Below are 26,535 nucleotides of genomic sequence, written 5' to 3'. Positions count from 1 at the left end.
AAAGGGCCTGTACTGCGCTGTATTTTTCTATGTTCTATGTTAATTGGGTTGAAGTGCAGCCGCTGGCACTAATGAGTTATCGCATGTAGACTAATCGCATGATCAATCTAACACCACATGAGATGCTCACAGGTAGACCTATGCAAGTGCCCAGGTGGAGAGGCTCATATGAAGGGCCTAGCTTGCAGCAGTTAAGCTTAGAACTTAAGCACTATATGTAGCAGCTCACTATGATACATGAGAGTATCCACCTGCAGGAAACACAAAGGGAACCGACACCTGTCATTGAGGAAGGACCTATTAAACCCGGGGTTTTTCAAAGACACAGGCATCACCTACCACCATCTAAATGGAAGGACGACACATATGGTACCACCTTAATCATTGTACTAAAGTTCTCCCACCAGCACAAACTAACTCTAACACTGAGGTAAGTGGAGCTGAGGCCAAGGAATTGGACACGGGCAGGGCACACAGGAGGCTGGTACCCCTCAGCAGGGTCCTGAACAAGATACAGATGAAGTTCTTGGGGATACTGATCATTCCAGAAATGAAGACCATTAATTTGGCAGACCTAGACTGGTAATGCCAGGGTCACTCAGGCTGGAAAGCAAAGACGTATTAGAAGTGCAGACCTCGCTGCTCTAACATGGGCACGCACCCATTACAATCACTGGCATCAATGGGCAAACTACACGGCCCTAATGATAGCTAGACAGGACTGTTTCTTGTGTACTAAGGCAACCCCCTTGTACTATGTTGTCCCTATGTCCTATAACTCGATCACCTGTACTCAATGGCATTTGCAGCATTCTAGCCGATGTCTTAATCTGGATGAATAATCAAATTACAGGCTATCCCATTGCCTGTTTTGGTGCCTCCTACTTCAGGCTTCTATGTTCTATCAGCAGGATGATGTGGGCAGGCAGCAACTCCAATGGTGATGTGGCTACAGTACCTCATGGTCCACCAGTAAGACTAATTACATGTTTCCCATGGCTGCTTTCAGGATACGGGAAGGGTTGAGTTTTGAATGCTTTAAGCAAAATGGTTTCACACCATTTCAGCTATTTTAAGGGTCTTTGCAGGAATACAATTGAATTAGAGGTGGACACCACATTTGGGGCTGTTTTAAATTCTCACCACGTCCCACTGGCAGATAGTTGGTGGCTGTGTGGTAAGAAAGGAGGGTTGTGCTGACGCTGCCCGCTGACTGGAGTGGCAGCTGTGCCCATGTAATGCTCCTACATGAGGTAGTTATATTGCCACACACTCAGCTTGACGTTACATCACAGTCAGCTTTGTGCCTGATCCGACAATTCGGATTGATAGTATAGGACAACCAAGAGTTATTCCGAATGAGTTTAAGGCCCACAACGAGATTGCCGTGGGCTGGGATGCTCTCATCCCCGTGATAGGGGTTAGCAAGAATGCTGAATGGATTAATTACATTTATTACAACCAGCAGAGTTTTATCAATTATACTGATGATGCCCTTGTGACATTGGGAAAACAATTGGATGCTACTACTAAAATGACATGGCAAAACAGAGAGGCCTTAGATTGGATACTGGCAGAAAAGGCCAGGTTTGTGTGATGTTTGGGGAATATTGCTATACCTTTATACCTAACAACACTAGCCTTGGGGGATCTTTTACTAAAGCAAAGGAAAAACTAAAGAATCTAAGACAGGAGCTAAAAGACAATGCGGGGTTTGGTCATCAGGCTTTTGATTGGCTGAATAATATATTAGGGTCTTGGGGAGCATGGTTTGTCAAGATTGGTCTTACTGTAGGTGTGATTTTACTTGTTGTCGCCTTCATCTTTTATTGTGCTTTACCTTTTGTTAAGTCTTTTTTAGTTCGCGTCACTACACATCAACCTGTGGCTATTTCAGCTACCCCAGGAAGTGCTTACTCCTCTGACGGAACCCCACCACTCTACTATTATGATCTGACAATCGCCACAGTGCAAGGAATATGTCTACATGGGGATATTGGTGATACTTCTGAAGCATGCAGGTCCTCGATTGTGAGGGATCTTGGGATCTTTTTTTCCTGTTCTGGTTATTGGAGGACAAGTTTTTGGCCCAAGGGACCCCAGGAACAGAGGAAGAACATTAAGCCTCAGACTCCGAAAATTATTTAGTCCGTGTTGGGACCTACATTGTATTGGGCACAAGAGGGGCGGAGCTTATTGTCATCTTTCTGACTCTCCTAACTATTGATTAGATATTTAATGTCGTGTCCCAAATATTTATGGTCCCAATCTTGTCACGATGATACTGAACAGGGAAGCTTATTTTACTAAACCTTGCTCTGCTAGTTGGTGTAAAAGCATTCCAATATTCTCATCCCATCCTGTATTCCATAGACCCCTTGCAACAAATTGGGCGCAACCCTCCTTTCTTACCACACAGCCACCAAGTATCTGCCAGTGGGACATGTTGAGAATTTAAAATAGTCCCAAATGGGGTGTCCACATCTAATTCAATCGTATTCCCGCAAAGACCCTTAAAATAAACAACATGAAAGCATGGGAAGGGTTAAAGCATGAAGATCACCTGTGATTTGATGTAAGAGGTCTATGGAATGTATAAGAATATTGGAATGCTTTTACACCAATTAGCAGAGTAAGGTTTACTACCCCCACACTCTGGGTTCCTCAACTGTTCCAGAATCTTCCATCGGCCTCCGAAATCTGTCCGGCGCCATTAACCACGCGTCTGCTACATCGCCCGCGGCAACAATCGCCGCCACGGCCCAAGACGTCACTTCCGCCCCCACCGACCTCGCACCCTCCGCGATCGCCAGGAAGACCATCGCCGACAGATTCGCGGCCCCCGCGGCTATCGGGAATAGCACTGTCTCGGTCGTCGCCACAGCCACTTCCGCCCCCTGGGTTGCCGCAGCCGCAGCCGCAGCCACTTCCACCCCCAGTGACATCACTAACCTGCACGACCACAACGCCGCATGTGTCTCCGCCCCCACGCCGATCTCCGTCACCACGTCTAACCCCTCCCCCACGTCAATCTCCGTCACGTCTAACCTCGCCCACACGCCGATCTCCGTCACCACGCCCGTCCCCGCCCCCACGCCGAACCCCGCCCCCACTCCCAGCTCCAGCCCCACACCAGGTCCTAGCTCCTAGCTCCCAGCCCTGCCGTGTTTTCAGCATCCCTCCAGAACTACCCCTCTCTGAGGATGAAAGATCAGTCCTCAGCAGGGGCCTCACCTTCATTCCCCTACGCTCTCGGATTAACGAGTTCAACACACAGCGAGACATCGAACAATTCTTCCGCCGCCTTCGCCTCTGTGCCTACTTCTTCAACCAGGATTCTCGCCCACCCTCTGACGACCCCTAATCCTGCCTCCAACACACCCCATCCACCTGGACACCCCGTGCTGGCTTCTTACCCGCCCTCGATCTCTTCATAGCCAACTGCCGCCGTGACATTAACCGCCTCAACCTCTCCACCCCTCTCACCCACTCCAACCTCTCACCCTCGGAACGTGCAGCCCTCCGCTCCCTCCGTTCTAACCCCAACCTCACTATCAAACCGGCAGACAAGGGAGGCGCAGTAGTAGTTTGGCGCACCGACCTTTACACCGCTGAAGCTAAACACCAGCTCGCGGACACCTCCTCCTACTGCCCCCTTGACCATGACCCCACCTCCCACCACCAAACCATCATCTCCCAGACCATCCATAACCTCATCACCTCAGGGGATCTCCCATCCACCGCCTCCAACCTCATAGTCCCACTACCCCGCACCGCTCGTTTCTACCTCCTGCCCAAAATCCACAAACCTGACTGTCCCAGCCGATCCATTGTCTCAGCCTGCTCCTGCCCCATCGAACTCATCTCTGCATACCTCGACACGGTCCTGTCCCCCTTCGTCCAAGAACTCCCCACCTACGTTCGGGACACCACCCACGCCCTCCACCTCCTCCATGATTTTTGCTTCCCCGGTCCCCAACGCCTTATCTTCACCATGGACATCCAATCCCTGTACACCTCCATCCCCCATCACGAAGGACTCAAAGCCCTCCGCTTCTTCCTCTCCCACCGTACCAACCAGTACCCTTCTACTGACACCCTCCTTCGACTGATTGAACTGGTCCTCACCCTGAACAACTTCTCTTTCCAATCCTCCCACTTCCTCCAAACCAAAGGAGTAGCCATGGGCACCCGCATGGGCCCCAGCTATGCCTGCCTCTTCGTAGGATATGTGGAACAGTCCATCTTCCGCAGCTACACTGGCACCACCCCCCACCTTTTCCTCCGCTACATCGATGACTGTATCGGCGCTGCCTCGTGCTCCCACGAGGAGGTTGAACAGTTCATCCACTTTACCAACACCTTCCATCCCGACCTCAAATTCACCTGAACTGTCTCAGACTCCTCACTCCCCTTCCTAGACCTTTCCATTTCTATCTCGGGTGACCAAATCGACACGGACATTTACTATAAACCGACCGACTCCCACAGCTACCTAGACTACACCTCTTCCCACCCTGCCCCCTGTAAAAACGCCATCCCATATTCCCAATCCCTTCATCTCCGCCGCATCTGCTCCCAGGAGGACCAGTTCCAAAACCATACAACCCAGATGGCCTCCTTCTTCAAGGACCGCAATTTCCCACCAGACGTAGTCGACGATGCCCTCCATCGCATCTCCTCCACTTCCCGCTCCTCCGCCCTTGAGCCCCGCCCCTCCAACCGCCACCAGGACAGAACCCCACTGGTCCTCACCTACCACCCCACCAACCTCCATGTACAACATATCATCCGCCGTCATTTCCGCCACCTCCAAACGGACCCCACCACCAGTGATATATTTCCCTCCCCTCCCCTATCAGTGTTCCGAAAAGACCACTCCCTCCGTGACTCCCTCGTCAGGTCCACACCCCCCACCAGCCCAACCTCCACTCCCGGCACCTTCCCCTGCAACCGCAAGAAATGCAAACCTTGCGCCCACACCTCCCCCCTTACTTCCCTCCAAGGCCCCAAGGGACACTTCCATATCAGCCACAAATTCACCTCCACCTCCACACACATCATCTATTGCATCCGCTGCACCCGATGTGGCCTCCTCTATATTGGGGAGAAAGGCCGCCTACTTACGGAACGTTTCAGAGAACACCTCTGGGATACCCGGACCAACCAACCCAACCACCCCGTAGCCCAACACTTTAACTCCCCTTCCCACTCCACCAAGGACATGCAGGTCCTTGGACTCCTCCATCGCCAGACCATGGCAACACGACGGTTGGAGGAAGAGCACCTCATCTTCTGCCTGGGAACCCTCCAACCACAAGGGATGAACTCAGACTTCTTCAGTTTCCTCATTTCCCCTCCCCCCACCTTGCCTTAGTCAAATCCCTCGAACTCAGCACCGCCTTCCTAACCTGCAATCATCTTCCTGACCTCTCCACCCCCACCCCACTCCGGCCTATCACCCTCACCTTGACCTCCCTCCACCTATCGCATTTCCAAAGCCCCTCCCCCCAAGTCCCTCCTCCCTACCTTTTATCTTAGCCTGCTGGACACACTTTCCTCATTCCTGAAGAAGGGCTTATGCCCGAAACATCGATTCTCCTGTTCTTTGGATGCTGCCTGACCTGATGCGCTTTTCCAGCAACACATTTTCAGCTAAGGTTTAGTAAAGTAAGCTTCCCTGTTCAGTATCATTGTGACAAGATTGGGACCATAATTATTTGGGACATGACATTTAATATCTAAGCAATAGTTAGTAGAGTCAGCCTGCTTGAGACTATTGGCAATAAATATCTAATCATGACATTAGGAAAATATTAAGTAGGGTCTGGAATAAAAGATCATTGTTGCAAAAACTGACACTAAATATCTAATCATGACATTAGAATAACATTATGTAGAATGTACAACTAAAGAGATAATGGGAACTAAAATCACTGGTTTATTGTGTAGCTAGAGTGAGGTACTTTGATGAATATAGTTGGACATGCTGATAAGCTAACAGAAACATGAGAAAAAAACTATAAAAAACCATGGACCTTGAGGCATTTGAGAATCTGCTTTCTCAGTGTCACGGTTTTTTGTTTGCAAAGAAAAGACCTACTTCTTGAAGAACTCTTTGCGTCTCCTGGTGATTCTCTACATTTTCTCCATGACAATCGCCTCTGAGGTAACAAATGAATTTAAATGCATAATGGATAACAAAGCAAGCAGTGAGAGGCGTGAGTTCGGAATGGGGAGACGGGGCTTTGAAATCTGAAGCAAAAGCAGAGATTGCTGGAAAAGCTCAGCAGCTTCTGTTCTGAGGAAGTTTTGCCGGACCGAAACGTTAACTCTGATTTCTCTCCACAGATGCTATCAGACCTGCTAAGCTTTCCCAGCGGTTTCTGTTTTTGTTTCTATTTCCCAGCATCTGATTTTGGGGACTGAAATCCTTCTGTTCTGACTAAATGACATCAGGATTCTAGGTTTAAGTGAAATCTGTGGGCAGCTTGTGTTTTGAGATTCACTCATGCTTATGCACCGTGTTTGACAAACTTTAGGCTCACTCACTCCTGGTTTTTTTTTTTGCTTTCCATCTTCCATTCTTCCTTGAACAGAGGTATTACATTAATCTACTGGGACTTTTCCAGACCCTCTGAGGGATTTTAATTCCTCTGATTGAACAGAGAGCAGTTACCGGTTGGACTTTGGACTGGAGAAAGTAAGCATGATATTGCCCATATCATAACATTAGGAATATTGTATTGCTCTGTTCGATGTGTAATATATTGCTGTACAATTACAACATTTGCAGGTGGCACAAAATTGGAATTACTGATTTGGAGATGCCAGTGTTGGACTGGGGTGTACAAAGTTAAAAAGCACACAACACCAGGTTATAGTCCAACAGGTTTAATTGGAAGCACACTAGCTTTCGGAGCGCCGCTCCTTCATCAGGTGGTTGTGGAGGACACAATTGTAAGGCACAGAATTTATAGCAAAAGTTTACAGTGTGATGTAACTGAAATTATACATTAAAAAATACCTTGATTGTCTGTTGAGTCTTTCATCTGTTCGAATACCATGATAATTTCACTTCATTCATGTGTAAATCACAAAACCTTTTTTTAAAAGTTGCATTCTCAGGTTAGCTGTAACAATGGATGTCAGCTAGACAATATGTTGAAGGTATTAGCCCCCTGTGTTCTCTGTCTATGCCATGACGTATAGATTGGATTCTAATCTAAAAAGTGAGATAACAGAGTTTTACATGAATTCATGCAGTTTTTGAGCTTAGAATTTTACATGAATCCATGCAGTTTTTGAGCAAAGTACAAAGTAACTCTGCAATTACAAATTCACCCCACAAAATATATGTGTGCATGTGGGTCTTTGTGTCTGTCTGTGTGTGTGTCTGTCTGGTTTGGGGGTTGTGAGTGTGAGAGAGAGTGTATATGTGTGTGTAGTGAGTGTAGAGTATCTTAAGTCTGTGAGGGGGTGCATGTGTGAATGTGCGAGTGTGTGTACGTGTCTGGGGTGGGGGGTTGTGAGTGTCTGTGAGAAAGAGTGTATATGCGTGTACCTGAGTGTAGAGTGGTCTAAGTCTCTGAGAGGATGCCTGTGTGAGTGTGGGAGTGTGCATGTCTGTAAGGGTGTGTGTGTGTGTGTCTGTGTGCGTGTCTGTGTATATGTGTGTCCTTGTGTATGTGTGTGTATAGGAATGTGTGTGTGTGTTTATGTGTATACAGTGCAATGGTGGTCACCTTAATGTGACATGAACCCAAGGTCCCGGTTGAGGCCCTCCCTATGGGTACCGAACTTAGCTATCAGCCTCTGCTCGGCCACATTTCGTTGCTACCTGTCCTGAAGTCTGCCTTGGAAGATGGTCACCCGAAGGGTAACATTGAGAAGTGGCTCATGATGGGTTTGTTGAATGTGACTCTCATTCTGAATAAACTGTGATTGATCATGGTATTGGACAGCATAGGAGAGGCCATTCAGCCCATCACACCTGTCCCAGGTCACTGAAAGAGCCATCCAATCAGGGACAAGGACGGATGGACAATAAACACTGTCCTTGTCAGTGACGCCCCGATCACAAGAATGAATTTGGAAAAGGGACAATTTGGACAGGATCAATATTGTAAATTACACTCTCAAGTGGAGGAATCTGTGTATCATGTCAACACAGTGTGTGAGAGGGTGTACCCCCTCTGTCATTATCTGAGTGGGGGTGAGATCGAGCTGGGTGTCATCAGCAGACATGTGGAACTTGGCATGTTTTCTAATGGTGTGACTGAGAGGCAGCGTGTGGCTGTGAAATAGGAAAGGGCCAAGGACAGATCTTTGGGGGATTCCTGAGGGAACAGTGTGGGAGTGGGAAAAGAATCCACTGCAGGTGAATCTCTGGCTCTGACTGGGTGGGTAAGAATGGAACCAGGTGAGAGGAGCTCATTGCAGCTGGTAGTGAAATGATTGACTGTGTTCCTGAATACAATCTGAGGTCACGGCCCTTAAACCAGACACACCTACACAGTGTCAGTAACATCAATGTAAACTTTATTTGTGACACACTTGAAACATACTCAGCAAAATGTCACAGCAGGAAGGGGACATTGTACAGCACTCCCTCCCTGAGACAGTCTGACCCTCCCTGAGACAGTGATCACAATGACTGTCTCTGTCCTAGGAGCTACACCAACCCCAAGGTTTCTTCTCTGGGGGACTCACTGTAATCTCCTCCAAAGTGTTAGATTCCCGAGAGTCACTTTGTGAAGGATAGAACTGGAATCAGTCTTTGCACAATTTTATAACAATTTATTTGCAAAATTACACACGGACACTTCCTAACACACAGGTTTCAGTTTCAGTTTGTGTCTATTTATACCTTTTGAGAAAAACCCAAAAAGAATACAATTCAGTTTAAATGGGACAATACAGGTGTAATTTTGTGAGGCATTTTACCTTAATGTTTGTTGATCTGTCTTCAAGGAGGATGTTAGTGTTAATGTAATCCTCTCTTGAATCTGGGGGGTACAGTGGAGACATTGTGAACTGAATTTTTCACATGCTCTGTCCTCCTCTGGTACATAGTCCAGCTCTTTACAGTGCAGGAGGGTAGTGATGATAATGAGCGAGTTTATTGATTTTCCTTATTGTTGAACATTCCTCTGCCAGAGTTTTTATGAAATCTAACCTGATCAGACATTGGACATCATCATCTTTGGTGGCCTTTTAAGAGAGGTGACTGTCAACGAATGGGAAAAATTCAACATATTCCAGAGTCTGTCCTTTAATATGTTTGGGATTGGGAATATTTGGCTGTCCAAGTTGATGACAGTTTTGGTTTTGGCAACAATCGAAGAACAGGCCAAATTTCATCAGTACAGAATTGAAGTGTGGCACAAGTGAACTGGGAAGAACTGTCCTGTTTCACAAGCAATCACGAAGTATATAAATATATAAAATCCCACTGAGGTTGCCAAAATCTCCAATTTGCCTGACCCGCTGTATCAAAAAGCAAAAGAGGACTTTAAAGGAAATTTGAATCTCAGTAAAACGGCACTTCCAGGATTAATGACACAGTCCAGTGCCCCCAGTGCCCATCAGTCACTAAAGGCCTGAAGTGCACCCGTGGACATCATATGCCCAATCTCCAGAGACACCCGGGCACTGACCCAGCTGAGGAAGAGGGTTCAAACAATCAGGACAAACAGCCCCCTTGACTGCCCACTGCCTGCAACCTGTTGAGGGTCACTTTGACCAGGCCCATGAGGAGGTCTCTCGATATGCCTGGTCCCCTCTGCACCAGGTGGTCAAAGATCAGGAGCGTGGGACTGAAGTGGATCCAGGCAAATTAAATCCTGATCTTGTTCAGGGCATCGCTCCCCCTCAGACAACGGCTCACACAGTGACTCAGAGAAAAGCTCCAGCCCCAGAACCAGTCCCCACTCCCACCTCCCCCCATCACCAGAACCAAAACCACAGACAGAGAATGGAGGCCTCCCCGACCCCCATCCAGTGACCCAGTGCGTGGGATCTTCCCATTGCCCACCCAGTGACCCCGTGTGTGGGATCTTCCCATTTCCCCACCCAGTGTATGGGATCTTCCCATTCCCCACCCAGTTACCCTGTGTGTGGGATCATCCCATTCCCCACCCAGTGACCCAGTGTGTGGGATCTCCCCCTCCCCCACCCAGTGACCCAGTGTGTGGGATCTCCCCCTCTCCCACCCAGTGACCCAGTGTGTGGGATCTCCCCCTCCCAGTGTGTGGGATCTTCCCCTGCTCCCACTCAGTGACCCAGTGTGTGGGATCTCCCCCTCCCCCACCCAGTGACCCAGTGTGTGGGATCTTCCCATTCCCCCACCCAGTGTGTGGGATCTCCCCCTCCCCCACCCAGTGACCCAGTGTGTGGGATCTTCCCCTGCTCCCACCCAGTGACCCAGTGTGTGGGATCTTCCCATTCCCCCACCCAGTGTGTGGGATCTTCCCCTCCCCCACCCAGAGACCCAGTGTGTGGGATCTTCCCCTGCTCCCACCCAGTGACCGTGTGTGGGATCTTCCCATTCCCCCACCCAGTGTGTGGGATCTTCCCCTCCCCCACCCAGAGACCCAGTGTGTGGGATCTTCCCCTCCCCCACCCAGTGACCCAGTGTGTGGGATCTTCCCCTGCTCCCACCCAGTGACCCAGTGTGTGGGATCTTCCCATTCCCCCACCCAGTGACCCAGCGTGTAGGATCTTCCCCCTCCCCACCCAGTGACCCAGTGTGTGGGATCTTCCCCCTCCCCACCCAGTGACCCAGTGAGTGTGATCTTCCCCCGCCCCACCCAGTGTGTGGGATCTTCCCCCTCCCCACCCAGTGACCCAGTGTGTGGGATCTTCCCTTCCCCCACCCAGTGACCCAGTGAGTGGGATCTTCCCCCTCCCCACCCAGTGACCCAGTGAGTGGGATCTTCCCCCGCCCCACCCAGTGTGTGGGATCTTCCCCCTCCCCACCCAGTGACCCAGTATGTGGGATCTCCCCCTCCCCCACCCAGTGACCCAGCGTGTAGGATCTTCCCCCTCCCCACCCAGTGACCCAGTGTGTGGGATCTTCCCCCTCCCCACCCAGTGACCCAGTGAGTGGGATCTTCCCCCGCCCCACCCAGTGACCCAGTGTGTGGGATCTTCCCTTCCCCCACCCAGTGACCCAGTGAGTGGGATCTTCCCCCTCCCCACCCAGTGACCCAGTGTGTGGGATCCCCCCCTCCCCACCCAGTGACCCAGTGTGTGGGATGTTCCCTTCCCCCACCCAGTGACCCAGTGAGTGGGATCTCCCCCTCCCCCACTCAGTGACCCAGTGTGTGGGATCTTCCCATTCCCCCACCCAGTGTGTGGGATCTCCCCCTCCCCCACCCAGTGACCCAGTGTGTGGGATCTTCCCCTGCTCCCACCCAGTGACCCAGTGTGTGGGATCTTCCCATTCCCCCACCCAGTGTGTGGGATCTTCCCCTCCCCCACCCAGTGACCCAGTGTGTGGGATCTTCCCCTCCCCCACCCAGTGACCCAGTGTGTGGGATCTTCCCCTGCTCCCACCCAGTGACCCAGTGTGTGGGATCTTCCCCCTCCCCCACCCAGTGACCCAGTGTGTGGGATCTCCCCCTCCCCCACCCAGTGACCCAGTGTGTGAGGTCTCCCCCTCCCCCACCCAGTGACTCAGTGTGTGGGATCTTCCCCCTCCCCCACCCAGTGACTCAGTGTGTGGGATCTTCCCCCTCCCCCACCCAGTGACCCAGTGTGTGGGATCTTCCCCCTCTACCACCCAGTGACCTAGTGTATGGGATCTTGCCCTCCCCCACCCAGTGACCCAGTGTGTGGGATCTTCCCCATCTCCAACCGAGTGATCCAGTGAATCCCTCATCCTCCCGGATTGTTACTCTCCGGGGACAGATTTTCAGAGGCTCTGTGTTTTTACCCCCATCAGTGTTACATGGATTGAAGTAAGGATAGAGTTTCTCAGTGAATGTCCCAGTGAAAGTGTAGATATGGCTCTTGTTCTCTGAGTTATAAAAGGACACCTTCCCTCCCTCATAATCCAGACAGACTCGGACCTTCCTCGGACTCACACTCAGCTCTAAGCATTTCCATGGTTTCTCACCAGCCCAGTATTTATTCCCCTTTCTCAGCACCAGGGCCCAATACCCATTACCTGGGTTCAGGATGATTTTCCCCTTCCTGTTGGTGGACTCCTTGGCCACACCCATATCCCACTCAGTCTTATTCCCCACCTCCACCTCCCAGGAATGTTTCCCTGATGTGAATCCATCTGATCCCAGGACACAGCCACAGGAATCAAATCTCTCCGGATTGTCGGGAAGTTGCTGCCGATTCCTGGTGTCTCTCACGGTGCTCAGGTCCTCAGACAGGAGAAGGGCAGAATGGGCTGTATTAGGGTCCAAGGTGACTGGAGCTGGGAACAGAGGGACAACAATAAAATGTTAGTCACACTCACTGTAACTCTCACAGCCGCTTAGTGACTGGGAACATCAGCAACGATCCAGGATTAGAAATTCATCCCCAGGGAAGGAGTTAAACAGCACTTGGGATAGACCCTGCAGTGAGGCTGAGGAAACCCCGTTACAGAGAGAGGGTGGGACAGAGAGAGAGAGAAAGACAGTGTGTCACAGAGAGAGAAAGGGAGAGGGAGAAAGACAGTGTGTCACAGAGAGAGAGAGGGGGAGAGAGAGAGAGGCAGTGTGTCACAGAGAGGGAGAGAGGGGGAGAGAGACAGTGTGTCACAGAGAGGGGGAGAGACAGAGAGAGGCAGTGTGCGACAGAGAGAGAGGGGGGGAGAGAGACAGTGTGTCAGAGAGAGAGAGAGAGGGGGAGAGAGACAGTGTGTCACAGAGAGGGAGAGAGGGGGAGAGAGACAGTGTGTCACAGAGAGGGAGAGAGAGAAAGACAGTGTGTCACAGAGAGAGAAAGGGAGAGGGAGAGAGACAGAGAGAGGCAGTGTGCGACAGAGAGAGAGAGGGGGAGAGAGACAGTGTGTCACAGAGAGAGAGAGAGGGGGAGAGACAGAGAGGCAGTGTGCGACAGAGAGAGAGAGAGGGGGAGAGAGACAGTGTGTCACAGAGAGAGAGAGAGGGGGAGAGACAGAGAGGCAGTGTGCGACAGAGAGAGAGAGAGGGGGAGAGAGACAGTGTGTCACAGAGAGAGAGAGGGGGGGAGAGACAGAGAGAGGCAGTGTGCGACAGAGAGAGAGAGGGGGGAGAGAGACAGTGTGTCACAGAGAGAGAGAGAGGGGGAGAAAGAGAGAGGCAGTGTGTCACAGAGAGAGAGAGAGGGGGAGAGAGACAGTGTGTCACAGAGAGAGAAAGGGAGAGGGAGAGAGACAGTGTGTCACAGAGAGAGAGAGGGGGAGAGACAGAGAGAGGCAGTGTGCGACAGAGAGAGAGAGAGGGGGAGAGAGACAGTGTGTCACAGAGAGAGAGAGGGGGGGAGAGACAGAGAGAGGCAGTGTGCGACAGAGAGAGAGAGAGGGGGAGAGAGACAGTGTGTCACAGAGAGAGAGAGGGGGAGAAAGAGAGAGGCAGTGTGTCACAGAGAGAGAGGGGGGGAGAGACAGAGAGAGGCAGTGTGCGACAGAGAGAGAAAGGGAGAGGGAGAGAGACGCTGTGTGTGACAGAGAGAAAGAGGGGGAGAGAGACAGTGTGTCACAGAGAGAGAGAGAGGGGGGAGAGACAGAGAGGCAGTGTGCGACAGAGAGAGAGAGGGGGAGAGAGACAGTGTGTCACAGAGAGAGAGAGAGAGAGGGGGAGAAAGAGAGAGGCAGTGTGTGACAGAGAGAGAAAGGGAGAGGGAGAGAGACACTGTGTGTGACAGAGAGAAAGAGGGAGAGAGGGAGAAACAGTGTGTGTGACAGAGAGCGAGTGAGAGAGGATGTGTGTGACAGAGAGAGGGGAACTATGTCTGGGCTAAATACGGAGAAGGAGAGAGACGGTGAATTTGACAGAGAGATGCCGATTGTGACAGAAACAGAGATGGAAAGAGATGGTATCTCTGACAGGGAGAGAGAGAGAGAGACGGTGAGTGTGACAGAGAGAGAGAAAGAGACTGTCAGTGTGGCAGAGAGAGGCACACAGTGTGTGGTTTCATGGAGAGAGAGATAGTGTGTGTGATGTAAACAGAGACAGTGAGTGTGGTAGAGTGAGAGAGTGAGATGGCGAGAGTACCAGAGAGAGAAAGAGATGGTTTGTGTGACAGAGGGAGAGGCACAGTGTTTGTGACAGATAGAGAGAGAGGCAGAGAGTGTGACAGAGAGGGAGAGATAGAGAGAGAGATGGTGAGTGATAGAATGAGCAGGACTTTTCCACTTAATGGTAAGGTTCTGGGCAGTGATGCTGAACAAAGAGACTTTGAAGTGCAGGTTCATAGCTCCTTGAAAGTAGAGTTGCAGGTAGATAGGATAGTGAAGAAGGCATTTGGTATGCTTTCCTTTATCGGTCAAAGCACTGAGTATCAGAGTTGGGAGGTCATATTGTGGCTGTTCAGGACATTGGTTAAGCCACTTTTAGAATATTATGTGCAATTCTGGTCTCACTCCTATCGGAAGGATGTTGTGAAACTTGAATGGATGCAGGAAAGGTTTACAAGGATGTTGCCAGGTTGGAGGACTTGAGCTATAGGGAGAGGCTGAGTAGGCTGGGGCTGTTATCTCTGGAGCATCAGAGGCTGAGGGGTGACTTTATACAGGTTGATAAAATCATGGGCATAGATAGGGTTAAAGAGACAAAGTCTTTTCCCTGGGGTGGGGAATCTAAGGGGCAAACTTTTCATGCAGAAGGTGTTGTACATAAGGAATGAGCTGCTAGAGGAAGTGGTGGAGGCTGGTACAATTACAACATTTAAAAGGCATATGGATGGGTATATGGTTAGGAAAGTTTTCAAGGGATATGGGCCAAGTGCTGGTAAATGGGACGAGATTAGGTGAGGATAACTGGTCGGCATGGATGAGTTGGACTGAAGGGTCTATTTCTGTGCTGTACCTCTCTATGATTCTATGAGTGAGCGAGCAAGATAGCGAGAGAGAGAGAGAGAGATGGTCCGTTTGACAGATAGAAAGGAAGAGAGAGACGGTGCCTGTGACAGAGTGAGAGTGAGAAAGAGAGAGAGCGAGACAGTGTGTGTCACAGAGAGTGAGTGTGTGTGTGTGTGAGAGAGAGAGAGATAATATGTGTGATAGAGAGAGAGAGAGAGATGGTATGTGTGATAGAGAGAGAGATGTATATGTGTGACAGAGATAGACAGTGAATGACAAAGTGACAGCGAGGGAGACGGTGAGTGCGACAAAAAGACGTGGTGTGTATGACAAAGAGACAGACGGAGAGAGAGAGAGCGAGAGAGACAATGATTACGACAGAGGGACAGAGATACAGGGAGAGAGACACGGTGATTGTGACAGGGAGAGAGACACGGTGATTGTGACAGAGAGAGTAAGAGAGGATGAGTATGTGACAGAGAGAGTCGGAGAGAGAGGGAGAGTGATGGTGAGTGTGACAGAGTGTCACAAAGTTGGTAAAAATAGTAAAATTGTAAATAAATTGAAAAGCAGAGTGTGGGCCCTTTCGGAGGAAAAGTGCTCTTTAAGCTTGGAGTTCAGCAGAGAAGGAGGTCTGTGTGCAGCTGTGGGAGACAGACTGTTCTAAAATGGAAACATGTTACTGTTGGCTTTGTTCACGGACACCTGAGGTTTGCTGCTATTTTGACGACAAGTCGAATGTGACCAATTAATTTAAAAAAACCCTCTGCCATTCAAAACCCACTGAATTTAAAAACTGATGGTGTTTACAGCCTGAAACCAATCACGTTGTAAGAATTTGGTGCATCATCAGGAACATTGAAGGCAGGGTTTTTTGAAAATTGAGAGAAGCCAAATGCCATAGAGAGACAAACCTGACTTTGACACAATATGATGAAGCTCTCTAACAAGGACCCATCAAATGCACCATTTCCAGCTCCAAATCCTCACCGAAGAATCATCAAAAGAAAGGTGTTTGTGATGTGAGGTCAGCAGAAGGAAGATTGGAGACAGCGGGGAAGACATAGACTGTGTAATGTTGAGAGACTAAGTTTAATTTATTGCTCTTATTAACTGGATTTATAAGTGGGAACTGTGTTTTTCTTTCTCACTGTGTCAGAATGTCTGACACTACTCTTTTTTTCTTAACCCCACACTACCGCCTAACTGCGGTAGTGCTTATTTTTTCCCCAGCACTCATGTTGTGTGTGTGCAGGTGTGAGACACAGTGGAGGACACAAGGTGCATGAATCTTTATTCAGTTTCCACCACCAGGAAGAAAGGAAACACCCGAGTGGCCAGTGACAAGCAGTGCCCTTCATTTCAAAGGGCAATGCTGTGTGATCAAACAGTGAAGGGAGGGCGGGAACTGTGTTATTGAAACAGCATTCATTCCAGTAGAATTTAATTCAATTCAGGAATAGTTAGTAATCCTGTTAATTTGTTCATTGCTGGTGTTAGAGCAATACATTGTCAGTGTGTGTGACAGAGAGAGAGAGATGGTGCATGGACAGAGAGACAGCGAGAGAGAAAGTGATAGTGAGTGTGTCAATAGAGAGGATGTGTGTGACATAGAGAGAGAGAAAGAGACTGTGTGACAGAGAGAGAGATAGTGCATGTGACAGAGAGAGAGAGAGTGAGAGAGAGAAACATTGCGTGTTTCACATAAAGACAGATATAGAGAGATGGTGTGTGTGACTGAGAGGGAGAGAGATGGAGAGATGGCGTGTGTAACTGAGAGGGAGAGAGATGGTGTGTGTGACAGAGAGAGAGAGAGATGGTGTGTGTGGCAGAGAGAGACGTGGTCCGTGTGACTGAGAGACACAGACAGAGGGTCACAGCAAGTGTGACATAGAGAGGGAGGTTGTGTATGACAGAGAGAGAGAGAGAGAGAGAGGATGTGTATAGAAAGAGGGTGAGAAAGAAGGTTTGGGTGACAGAGAAAGCAAGAGAGACGGTGTGTCTGACAGAGACAATGAGAGAGAGTGAGAGAAAGAGACGTTGTGTGTGACACAGAGATAGAGAGAGAGGGTGATGGCAAGTGTGACAGAGAGAGGTTGTGTATGACAGAGAGAAAGAGTGGGACCGTGTGTGTGAAAGAGGGTAAAAAAGAGAAAGAGATGGTTTGTATGACAACGAGAGGGACAGTGCATATGACAAAGGGAGAGAGAGAAAGAGAAATGGTGTGCGTGACAGAGGCAGAAATAGAGAGAGATGGTGTACATGACAGAGACAGAGATAGTGTGTGCGACAGAGAGATAGAGAGAGATAGTGTAGATGACAGCGAGAGAGAGAAGTGGTGTGTGTGACAGAGAGGAAGAGAGAGAGAGCGAGACGGTGTGTGTTACAGAGAGACATAGACAGAGGGTCACAGCAAGTGTGACATAGAGAGAGAGGTTGGTGTATGACAGAGAGAGAGGATGTGTGTTGAAAGAGGATGAGAGAGAAGGTTTGTGTAACAGAGAGGGAGAAAGCAAGAGAGACGGTGTGTCTGACAGAGATGGTGAGAGAGAGAGAAAGAGATGCTGTGTGTGACACAGAGGTAGAGAGAGAGGGTGATGGCAAGTGTGACAGAGAGATGATATGTATGACAGAGAGAAAGAGAGTGAGATGGTGTGTGTCAAAGAGGGTGAAAAAGAGAAAGAGACAGTTTATGTGACAGAGAGAGAAAGAGAACAAGATGGTGTGCATAACAGAGACAGTGACGGTGTGTGTGGCAGAGAGGGAGAGAGAGAGATAGTGCATTTGACAGGGTGAGAGAGCGAAAGAGGTGGTGTGTGTGACAGAGAGAAATAAAGAGAATCAGAGATGGCAAGTATGATGAAAAGAAGAGGTTATGTGTAACAGAGAAAGAGCGAGACGGTGTGTGTGACAGAGGGTGAGAGAGTGAGGTGGTGTGTGTGAGACAGGGGTGAGAGAGTGAGGTGGTGTGTGTGACGGAGGGTGAGAGAGTGAGGTGGTGTGTGTGACAGAGGGTGAGAGAGTGAGGCGGTATGTGTGACAGAGGGTGAGAGAGTGAGGCAGAATATTTGTGACACAGGGTGAGAGAGTGAGGCGGTGTGTGTGACAGAGGGTGAGAGAGAGGCAGTGTGTGAGTGACAGAGGGTGAGAGAGAGAGGCAGTGTGTGAGTGACAGAGGGTGAGAGAGAGAGAGGCAGTGTATGAGTGACAGAGGGTGAGAGAGTGAAGCGGTGTGTGTGACAGAGGGTGAGAGAGAGAGGCGGTGTGTGTGACAGAGGGTGAGAGAGAGAGGCAGTGTGTGAGTGACAGAGGGTGAGAGAGTGAGGCGATGTGTGTGACAGAGGGTGAGAGAGAGAGGCAGTGTGTGAGTGACAGAGGGTGAGAGATTGAGGCGGTGTGTGTGATAGAGGGTGAGAGGGTGAAGCGGTGTGTGTGACAGAGGATGAGAGAGTGAGGCGGTGTCTGAGTGACAGAGGGTCAGAGAGTGAGGTGGTGTGTGTGACAGAGGGTAAGAGAGTGAGGTGGTGTGTGTGACAGAGGGTCAGAGAGTGAGGCAGAATATGTGTGACAGAGGGTGAGAGAGTGAGGCGGTGTGTGTGATAGAGGGTGAGAGGGTGAGGTGGTGTGTGTGACAGAGGGTGAGAGGGTGAGGTGGTGTGTGTGACAGAGGGTGAGAGAGAGAGGCGGTGTGTGTGACAGAGGGTGAGAGGGTGAGGTGGTGTGTGTGACAGAGGGTGAGAGAGAGTGGCGGTGTGTGTGATAGAGGGTGAGAGGGTGAGGTGGTGTGTGTGACAGAGGGTAAGAGAGTGAGGCAGAATATGTGTGACAGAGGATGAGAGAGTGAGGCGGTGTGTGTGACAGAGGGTGAGAGAGTGATGCGGAGTGTGTGACAGAGGATGAGAGAGAGAGGCAGTGTGTGAGTGACAGAGGGTGAGAGAGAGAGGCGGTGTATGAGTGTCAGAGGGTGAGAGAGAGAGAGAGAGGCAGTGCATGAGTGACAGAGAGTGAGAGAGTGAGGCGGTGTGTGTGACAGAGGGTGAGAGAGTGAGGCAGTGTGTGTGACAGAGGGTGAAAGGGTGAGGCGTTGTGTATGACAGAGGGTAATAGAGTGATGCGGTGTGCGTGACAGAGGGTGAGAGATTGAGGTGGTATATGTGACACAGGGTGAGAGAGTGAGCTGGTGTGTGTGACAGAGGGTGAGAGAGTGAGGTGGTGTGTGTGACAGAGGGTGAGAGAGTGAGGCGGTATGTATGACAGAGGGTGAGAGAGAGGCGGTGTGTGTGTGACAGAGGGTGAGAGAGTGAGGCGGTGTGTGTGACAGGAGGTGAGAGGGTGAGGCGGTGTGTATGACAGAGGGTAAGTGGGTGAGGTGGTGTGTGTGACAGGAGGTGAGAGAGTGAGGCGGTGTGTATGACAGAGGGTGAGAGAGAGGCGATGTGTGTGACAGAGGATGAGGCGGTGTGTGTGACAGAGGGTAAGAGGGTGAGGCGGTGTGTGTGATCGAGGGTGAGAGAGAGAAAGTGACCGTTTGTGGGACAGAGGCAGGACAGACACTGTATGTGACAGCAAGAGAGAGAGAGATTTGAAGTGTGATAGAGACAGAAATAGAGAGAGAGAGAGACAGTGTTGTGACAGACAGATAGAGAGATGGTGTGTAACACAGAGAGAAAGAGAGAGAGGGAGATGGCAAGTGTGACAGCAAGAGTGAAGTTATGAATGACAGGGAGCGAGAGAGTAGGTCATTCTGTGTGACAGAGGGTGAGAGACAGTTTCTTCATGAAGAGAGAGGGACAGTGGATGTGACAGACAGTGAATGTGACAGAGGGAGAGCGAGATTGCGTATGTGACATAGAGAGAGAGAGAGAGAGACTGTGTCTATGACAGCGACAAAGAGAGATTGGTGCGTGTGAAACAGAGTGACAGTGAGGGTGACAGAAAGAGAAGGAGGGAGACAGCAAGTGTGACAGAAGGAGAGAGAGGGGTGATGTTTTTGACAGAGAGCGAGAGAGAGAGAGAGAGACGGTGTGTATGACAAAGAGTGAGAGGCAAGATGTGACAGAGCAAAAGATAGAGAGATGGAGAGTGTGGCAGAGAGAGGGAGTGGGAGAGACAAGGAGGAAGATAGTGAATGTGATAGAGAGAGAGAGAGATAAAGAGAGAGGGTGTATGTGATATAGACAGAGCTTAAGGAGTGTGCCAGAGTGAGAGAGACATAGAGAAACGGCGAATCTGACAGAGAGAGAAAGAGAGAGAGAGTATATGACGGAGAGAGAGAGATGGTTTATGAGAGAGAGAGGGACAGTCAGTGTGACAGAGAGAGATAGAGTGAGTGAGACGGTGTGTGATAGCGAGAAAGAGAGATGGATGCATGTGAAAGGAAGAGACAGTGAGTATGACAGAGAGACAGAGGGAGGGAGATGGCAATTGTGATGGTAGAGAGAGAGAGAAGTGGTGTGTCTGACCAGGGGCAGAGAGAGAGAGAGACTCTGTTTGCATGACAGTGAGAGATAGGGAGACAGTGAATATGACAGAGAGAGGGAGTGGGAGAGGGAGAGAGAGAGATGGTGTGCACAATAGAGGTGGTGTATGTGACGGAGAGAGAGAGGGATAGTGTTTGTGACTGAGAGAGAGGGAGAGGCAGTGTATGTGACACAGAGAAAGAGTGAGAGTGAGTTGGCAAGTGTGACTGAGAGAGAGGGATGGCGTGTATGACAGAGAGGGAGACAGCGACAGTCTGTGTGACTGAGAGGGAGAGAGATGGTGCATGTGACAGAGACAGAGAGAGCAAGTGACGGTGCATGTGACAGAGACACAGACAGACAGAAAGAGATGGTGTGTGTGACATAGAGAGAGAGAGAGAGACTGTGTGTGTCAGAGAGAGAGAGAGAGAGGGTGATGGCAAGTGCGACAGAGAGACAGGGGTTGTGTATTACAGAGAGAGCGAGTGACGCAGTGTGTGTGAAAGGCAGTGAAAGAGAACGAGAGGGGGAGAGGGATGATGTGTTTGACAGTGGGAGAGACAATGAGTGAGACAGAGTGAGAGAGAGAGAGATAGCGACTGCGACAGAGTGAGAGAGAGAGAGAGAGGAAGACAGTGAGTATGAAACAGAGAGAAAGAGATGGTATGTATGACAGAGAGAGAGGTGGTATGTGTGGTATAGAGATGGTGAGTGTGACAGAGAGAGAGAGAGACAGTGTGTATTATAGTGAGAGAGAGAGAGAGAGAGGGACAGTGCATGTGACAGGGAGAGACAATGCTTATCATAGGGAGAGAGAGAGAGAGACAAAGAGAGAGAGACAGACAGACATGGTCAGAAGGTCACACAGTACCAGGTTATTCAAAGTTTGGGAGAAGATTTGTAGCTCGGGTGCTCGTTGTTGTCGTTCTGTTCGCCGAGCTGGGAATTTGTGTTGCAGACGTTTCGTCCCCTGTCTAGGTGACATCCTCAGTGCTTGGGAGCCTCCTGTGAAGCGCTTCTGTGATGTTTCCTCCGGCATTTATAGTGGTTTGTATCTGCCGCTTCCGGTTGTCGGTTCCAGCTGTCCGCTGCAGTGGCCAGTATATTGGGTCCAGGTCGATGTGCTTATTAATTGAATCTGTGGATGAGTGCCATGCCTCTAGGAATTCCCTGGCTGTTCTCTGTTTGGCTTGTCCTATAATAGTAGTGCTGTCCCAGTCGAACTCATGTTGCTTGTCATCTGAGTGTGTGGCTACTAAGGATAGCTGGTCATGTCATTTCGTGGCTAGTTGGTGTTCATGGATGCGGATCGTTAGCTGTCTTCCTGTTTGTCCTATGTAGTGTTTTGTGTAGTCCTTGCATGGGATTTTGTACACTACATTGGTTTTGCTTGTGCTGGGTATCGGGTCCTTCATCCTGGTGAGCTGTTGTCTGAGAGTGGCTGTTGGTTTGTGTGCTGTTATGAGTCCTAGTGGTCGCAGTAGTCTGGCTGTCAGTTCAGAAATGTTTTTGATGTATGGTAGTGTGGCTAGTCCTTTGGGTTGCGGCATGTCCTCATTCCGTTGTCTTTCTCTTAGGCATCTGTTGATGAAATTGCGGGGGTATCTGTTTTTGGCGAATACATTGTAGAGGTGTTCCTCTTCCTCTTTTTGCATTTCTGGTGTACTACAGTGTGTTGTGGCCATTTTAAACATTGTCTTGATGCAACTTCTTTTGTGTGTGTTGGGGTGGTTGCTTTCGTAGTTTAGGACTTGGTCTGTGTGTGTGGCTTTCCTGTATAGCTCTGTGGTGAATTCTCCGTTCGGTGTTCTCTGTACCATCACATCTAGGAATGGGAGTTGGTTGTCCTTTTCTTCCTCTCTAGTGAATCGGATTCCTGCAAGTGTGGCGTTGATGATCCGCTGTGTGTTCTCTATTTCTGTGAAAACACAATATGATAGAGAAAACACAGAAATAGAGAACACACACCGGATCATCAACGCCGCACTCACAGGAATCCGATTCACTAGAGAGGAAGAAAAGGACAACCAACTCCCATTCCTAGATGTGATGGTACAGAGAACACCAAATGGAGAATTCACCACAGAGCTATACAGGAAAGCCACACACACAGACCAAGTCCTAAACTACGAAAGCAACCACCCCAACACAAACAAAAGAAGTTGCATCAAGACACTGTTCAAAAGGGCCACAACACACTGCAGTACACCAGAACTGCAAAAAGAGGAAGAACAACACCTCTACAATGTATTCGCCAAAAACGGATAGCCCCGCAATTTCATCAACAGATGCCTAAGGGAATGAGGACATGCCGCAACCCAAAGGACTAGCCACACTACCATACATCAAAAACATTTCTGAACTGACAGCCAGACTACTGCGACCACTAGGACTCATAACAGCACACAAACCAACAGCCACTCTCAGACAACAGCTCACCAGGACGAAGGACCCGATACCCAGCACGAGCAAAACCAATGTAGTGTACAAAATCCCATGCAAGGACTGCACAAAACACTACATAGGACAAACAGGAAGACAGCTAATGATCCGCATCCATGAACACCAACTCGCCATGAAACAACATGACCAGTTATCCTTAGTAGCCACACACTCAGATGACAAGCAACATGAGTTCGACTAGGACAACACTATTATTATAGGACAAGCCAAACAGAGAACAGCCAGGGAATTCCTAGAGGCATGGCACTCATCCATAGATTCAATTAATAAGCACATTGACCTGGACCCAATATACCGGCCACTGCAGCGGACAGCTGGAACTGACAACGGGAAGCAGCAGATACAAACCACTATAAATGCCGGAGGAAACATCACAGAAGCGCTTCACAGGAGGCTCCCAAGCACTGAGGATGTCACCTAGACAGGGGACGAAACGTCTGCAACACAAATTCCCAGCTCGGCGAACAGAACCACAACATACCAGGTTATTGTCCAACAGGTTTATTTTGAATTAGAAGCTTTCGGAGTGCTGCCCCTTGACGAGGTGCAGACTAAGACGGTGTGTGTGACAGAGAGAGGGACTTGCAGACTGGCCCAGTTCTGGGAGCTGTCCACCCCAACAAGGCCTTTTATCTGGAAGCTGCAGCCACTGACATCAGTTTAAGGGAAATCCTTCTGTTGGAAACAAACAGTCACTTGTGACCATTAGCCTCTGACCATCGCAATCCGATCTGACTGCTATTAGACAGAATAATCAAAGAAGGAACAGGATCTTATGCTGGAATCTTGTGGTAGATGGATAAAGATAAACAGAATGTTGGGTCAATGAGCCACAAAGGGAGGTTGAAGAAGCAATGTCCCTTCGCAATACTAGGAGTGTCCAGCAGGAGGAGCAGGTCACTGTGACTATGTGATCAGTCAATTCTGTATTTTCATAGAAAACTGACTGAAGTGAAATCTTATCAGTTACAAAGACAATTAAACATTTATTGTGAATACACAGCTCTCTTCTACTCATAAATATGAGAGCTGTTGAAGAGCTGGTGTCAGGAAGCTCACACCCACCTGTATTAATCACTGTCAGCATCTTTTTCCACACTCTGTACTGCAGGGAGCCAATGTACTTGCCCACATTTATTAAAGGGTAAACCTTCTGTGGCTTTGGGAGAGTTTGCTTCACTCTGAAACAGAAGATAAAGGTCAGTTTTGGGTCATTCCAGGGTGGGAGAGGGATATGTTAGAAATAAAAATCAAATCAAGGATGTAAGCTTTACCTTTGCTTTGTATCCGGAAATTTCTGTGGAACAAAACCATTTTTACAGTTAGTGTTTCGAGAACATTTTATGACAAAAAGTAAAGTCCCAGACTGGATTCCCCAAAACATGAACATTTTAAATTCAGGACGTTATTAGGCAGTGTCTTCCTGTCCTCACTGGACTGAGTTACTCCACAATATTACTAATTACTGGATCTTATTGCACAGAACAACTCACAGAGATCCAACCGAATTGGAATATCTTCATGGATGTTAAATTGCTGGGATTAGTTTATTGTTTACAGAGTTTCTTTAATGTTTACTTCCCTGTTATAATGTGTGTGTGTCCTGAAGACAAAAGTTTCTGGGAATCTACACCAGGATTGTCCCATAGAATTCACTGACCCTCCTGGAAAGAGGGTGAAGCTGCAATGTTAGTTTTATGTTCAGTACCAGGACTCATCAGACTGTCTCCGAATCTGTGTCTGCAGTCAGGCCACTCTGTATAACCTGAAACCCTGAAGCATACAGACTGAAATATAATGTCAGGGACACTCACTGTGAGTCACTCTGAGCTCAATGACCAACCAGCTGAATGGCAACTCCATTGTCAGAGGGACTGGGTTTCAGCTGAGCTGTTAAACTGAGGTTCCACGCTCTCTCCCCATTGAATAGTATCACTACATACTGAGGTTCTACCTGTCCCCGGTGTTGGGAAGGATGGGCCTGGCCTCGCTGCTGTGGAATGCTCCAAGTAGTTGGACTGTTCCCCATCACCGTCCTTCATGGAGACATTTACAAAGAGAAACAACTTTCACCACAATCCATCAGGAAGTGGTCAGCACGTAGCATCCTTGATACCCTGAGGGAAAAGGAGAGGCTGGATCCTGTCGGGGTGAGGGAGGGCACTACCTGTGAGATCCTTCATGTACACCCGGTCAGTCTGTGTCACCACACGCTGCCCTCGAAGTGGCTGTAGGGAGTAGAGACTGTCACCCATCTCCTTCTGGAAAGGGCCTTTGTAAAGGAAGGCTGGAGGAAGATGCAGTGGTTTGTGTCGAGGTCCATCCAGAGCAGCTCCCTGATGCGGGACTCTGTGCTCTATGGTCTGTTCCCCGAGGGACACACCGAGACAAACAGTGACTGCGCCTGGAGGACCATCAACTCAGTGAAAGATGCTCTTTGGTCTTCCCAAAATTTGTTGGTCTTCCAAACAGAGAGTTGACCTTGACCGACCTTCTCGGCCTTTTGGCTAAGATCAAGTGTCTGTTCTTATCAGGACAGGGGTCGAGTTGCGAGTCATCAGAGCTAGTGGAGATCATCGCTGGATCGTGATTGGACGTTGGAGGATCGTTTGGTTGTGCTGACCTGCTATTGGTGGATCTTCATGCTGGCTTCGGCCTAATGCCAATTCAGGGACCAGCCAACCTCAGAGCTATGGCCTCAACAGCTGCCCGCAGCCCTGGACAGGGGGTTCGAAACACCGTCCGGGTGACTGTGAAGAAGATAGAGGATCGTACGCCACTTGACCGCATGCTGTTTATCAAGAAAGTGCTGCTGGGATGCTGTGGGTTCGCTGCAGCGGACGTGTACTGCCTGCAGGATTTCCCTGGGGCAGGCTACTTTGATGTGACCTTCAGGAGTGTGAAGCAGTGCGAACAGCTCCTGAAGGTCTTCAAGGAGAAGGAAGGGGAGCCGCTGTTTTCCATCTTGTCGGCGATCCCATTGTGTGTGCTTCCTGCACAGAGGAGTCGGGTTGTAACAATCCATATGTACAACCCCTATGTTCCAGCGGCTGATGTCCTGACCTTCCTGGGAAGGTACGTCCAAGTTGAGGGAGAAGCCACCGATGTGGTCGACCCCTTTGGGATCTGGACCAGTAAGCGGCAGGTCAGGGTAACTCTGAGGGTCGATAGCAATGGGAACATTCTTCACCCACCCTCGAGCTTTGCAATTGGAGGGAACAGAGGCTACCTGACATATGCAGGGCAGCCGAAAGTGTGCCGAGCCTGCGGGAAGTCGGGACATGTGCTGGCGGATTGCAAAGTGACCATCAGCAGGAACTGCAAACAGGAGGGTCACCTGACTAAGGACTGTCAGGAAGAAAAGAGCTGCAACCTGTGCGGAGAGGCGGGCCACGTGTACAAGACCTGCCCAAAACGGGGGGTCCCCACTTACGCACAGATGGCTGGAGGTGGCAATGCGAGCCGTGGACCGCCAAAGACCAGTAACGTCCACCCAGACAGCAGGGAAACAGAGTCTGGTGGCACCCAGAAAGAAGAACAGGCTGGAGTAGAGGAGGCGGCAGCCAGCGGAGAGACACAGCAGCTGATCCTAGCTCTAGACGGGCAGAT

The 26,535-nt window shown here is 49.7% G+C and overlaps 1 protein-coding gene and 1 long non-coding RNA gene across 2 annotated transcripts in view; both read right to left on the bottom strand.

The window, feature by feature from the left end:
* Positions 1 to 10,116, bottom strand: part of LOC148140007 (uncharacterized) — a 33,802-nt gene extending 23,686 nt beyond the window's left edge. The window contains exon 1 of the long non-coding RNA XR_015753006.1: positions 7,028 to 10,116. This is a non-coding gene — a long non-coding RNA (uncharacterized LOC148140007). The remainder of the gene's footprint in view (positions 1 to 7,027) is intronic.
* A 2,183-nt stretch (positions 10,117 to 12,299) lies between these two features.
* The window catches only part of LOC148140006 (E3 ubiquitin-protein ligase TRIM35-like), a 22,747-nt gene continuing 8,511 nt past the window's right edge, over positions 12,300 to 26,535 (bottom strand). Inside the window, exons 4-7 of the mRNA XM_087979175.1 lie at positions 24,201 to 24,223; positions 23,992 to 24,107; positions 21,335 to 22,381; positions 12,300 to 12,433 (exon numbers count right to left, since the gene is read on the bottom strand). Of these exons, the coding sequence (XP_087835301.1) occupies positions 21,738 to 22,381; positions 23,992 to 24,107; positions 24,201 to 24,223 (783 nt within the window). The 3' untranslated portion in view covers positions 12,300 to 12,433; positions 21,335 to 21,737. The remainder of the gene's footprint in view (positions 12,434 to 21,334; positions 22,382 to 23,991; positions 24,108 to 24,200; positions 24,224 to 26,535) is intronic.

The sequence above is a fragment of the Chiloscyllium plagiosum genome, unplaced genomic scaffold (genome assembly GCF_037043375.1).
Source record: "Chiloscyllium plagiosum isolate Xiang-an unplaced genomic scaffold, Cpla_swu_hap1 HiC_scaffold_35, whole genome shotgun sequence".
NCBI classification, from domain to species: domain Eukaryota; kingdom Metazoa; phylum Chordata; class Chondrichthyes; order Orectolobiformes; family Hemiscylliidae; genus Chiloscyllium; species Chiloscyllium plagiosum.
This window is presented reverse-complemented; position numbering and strand designations above follow the sequence as displayed.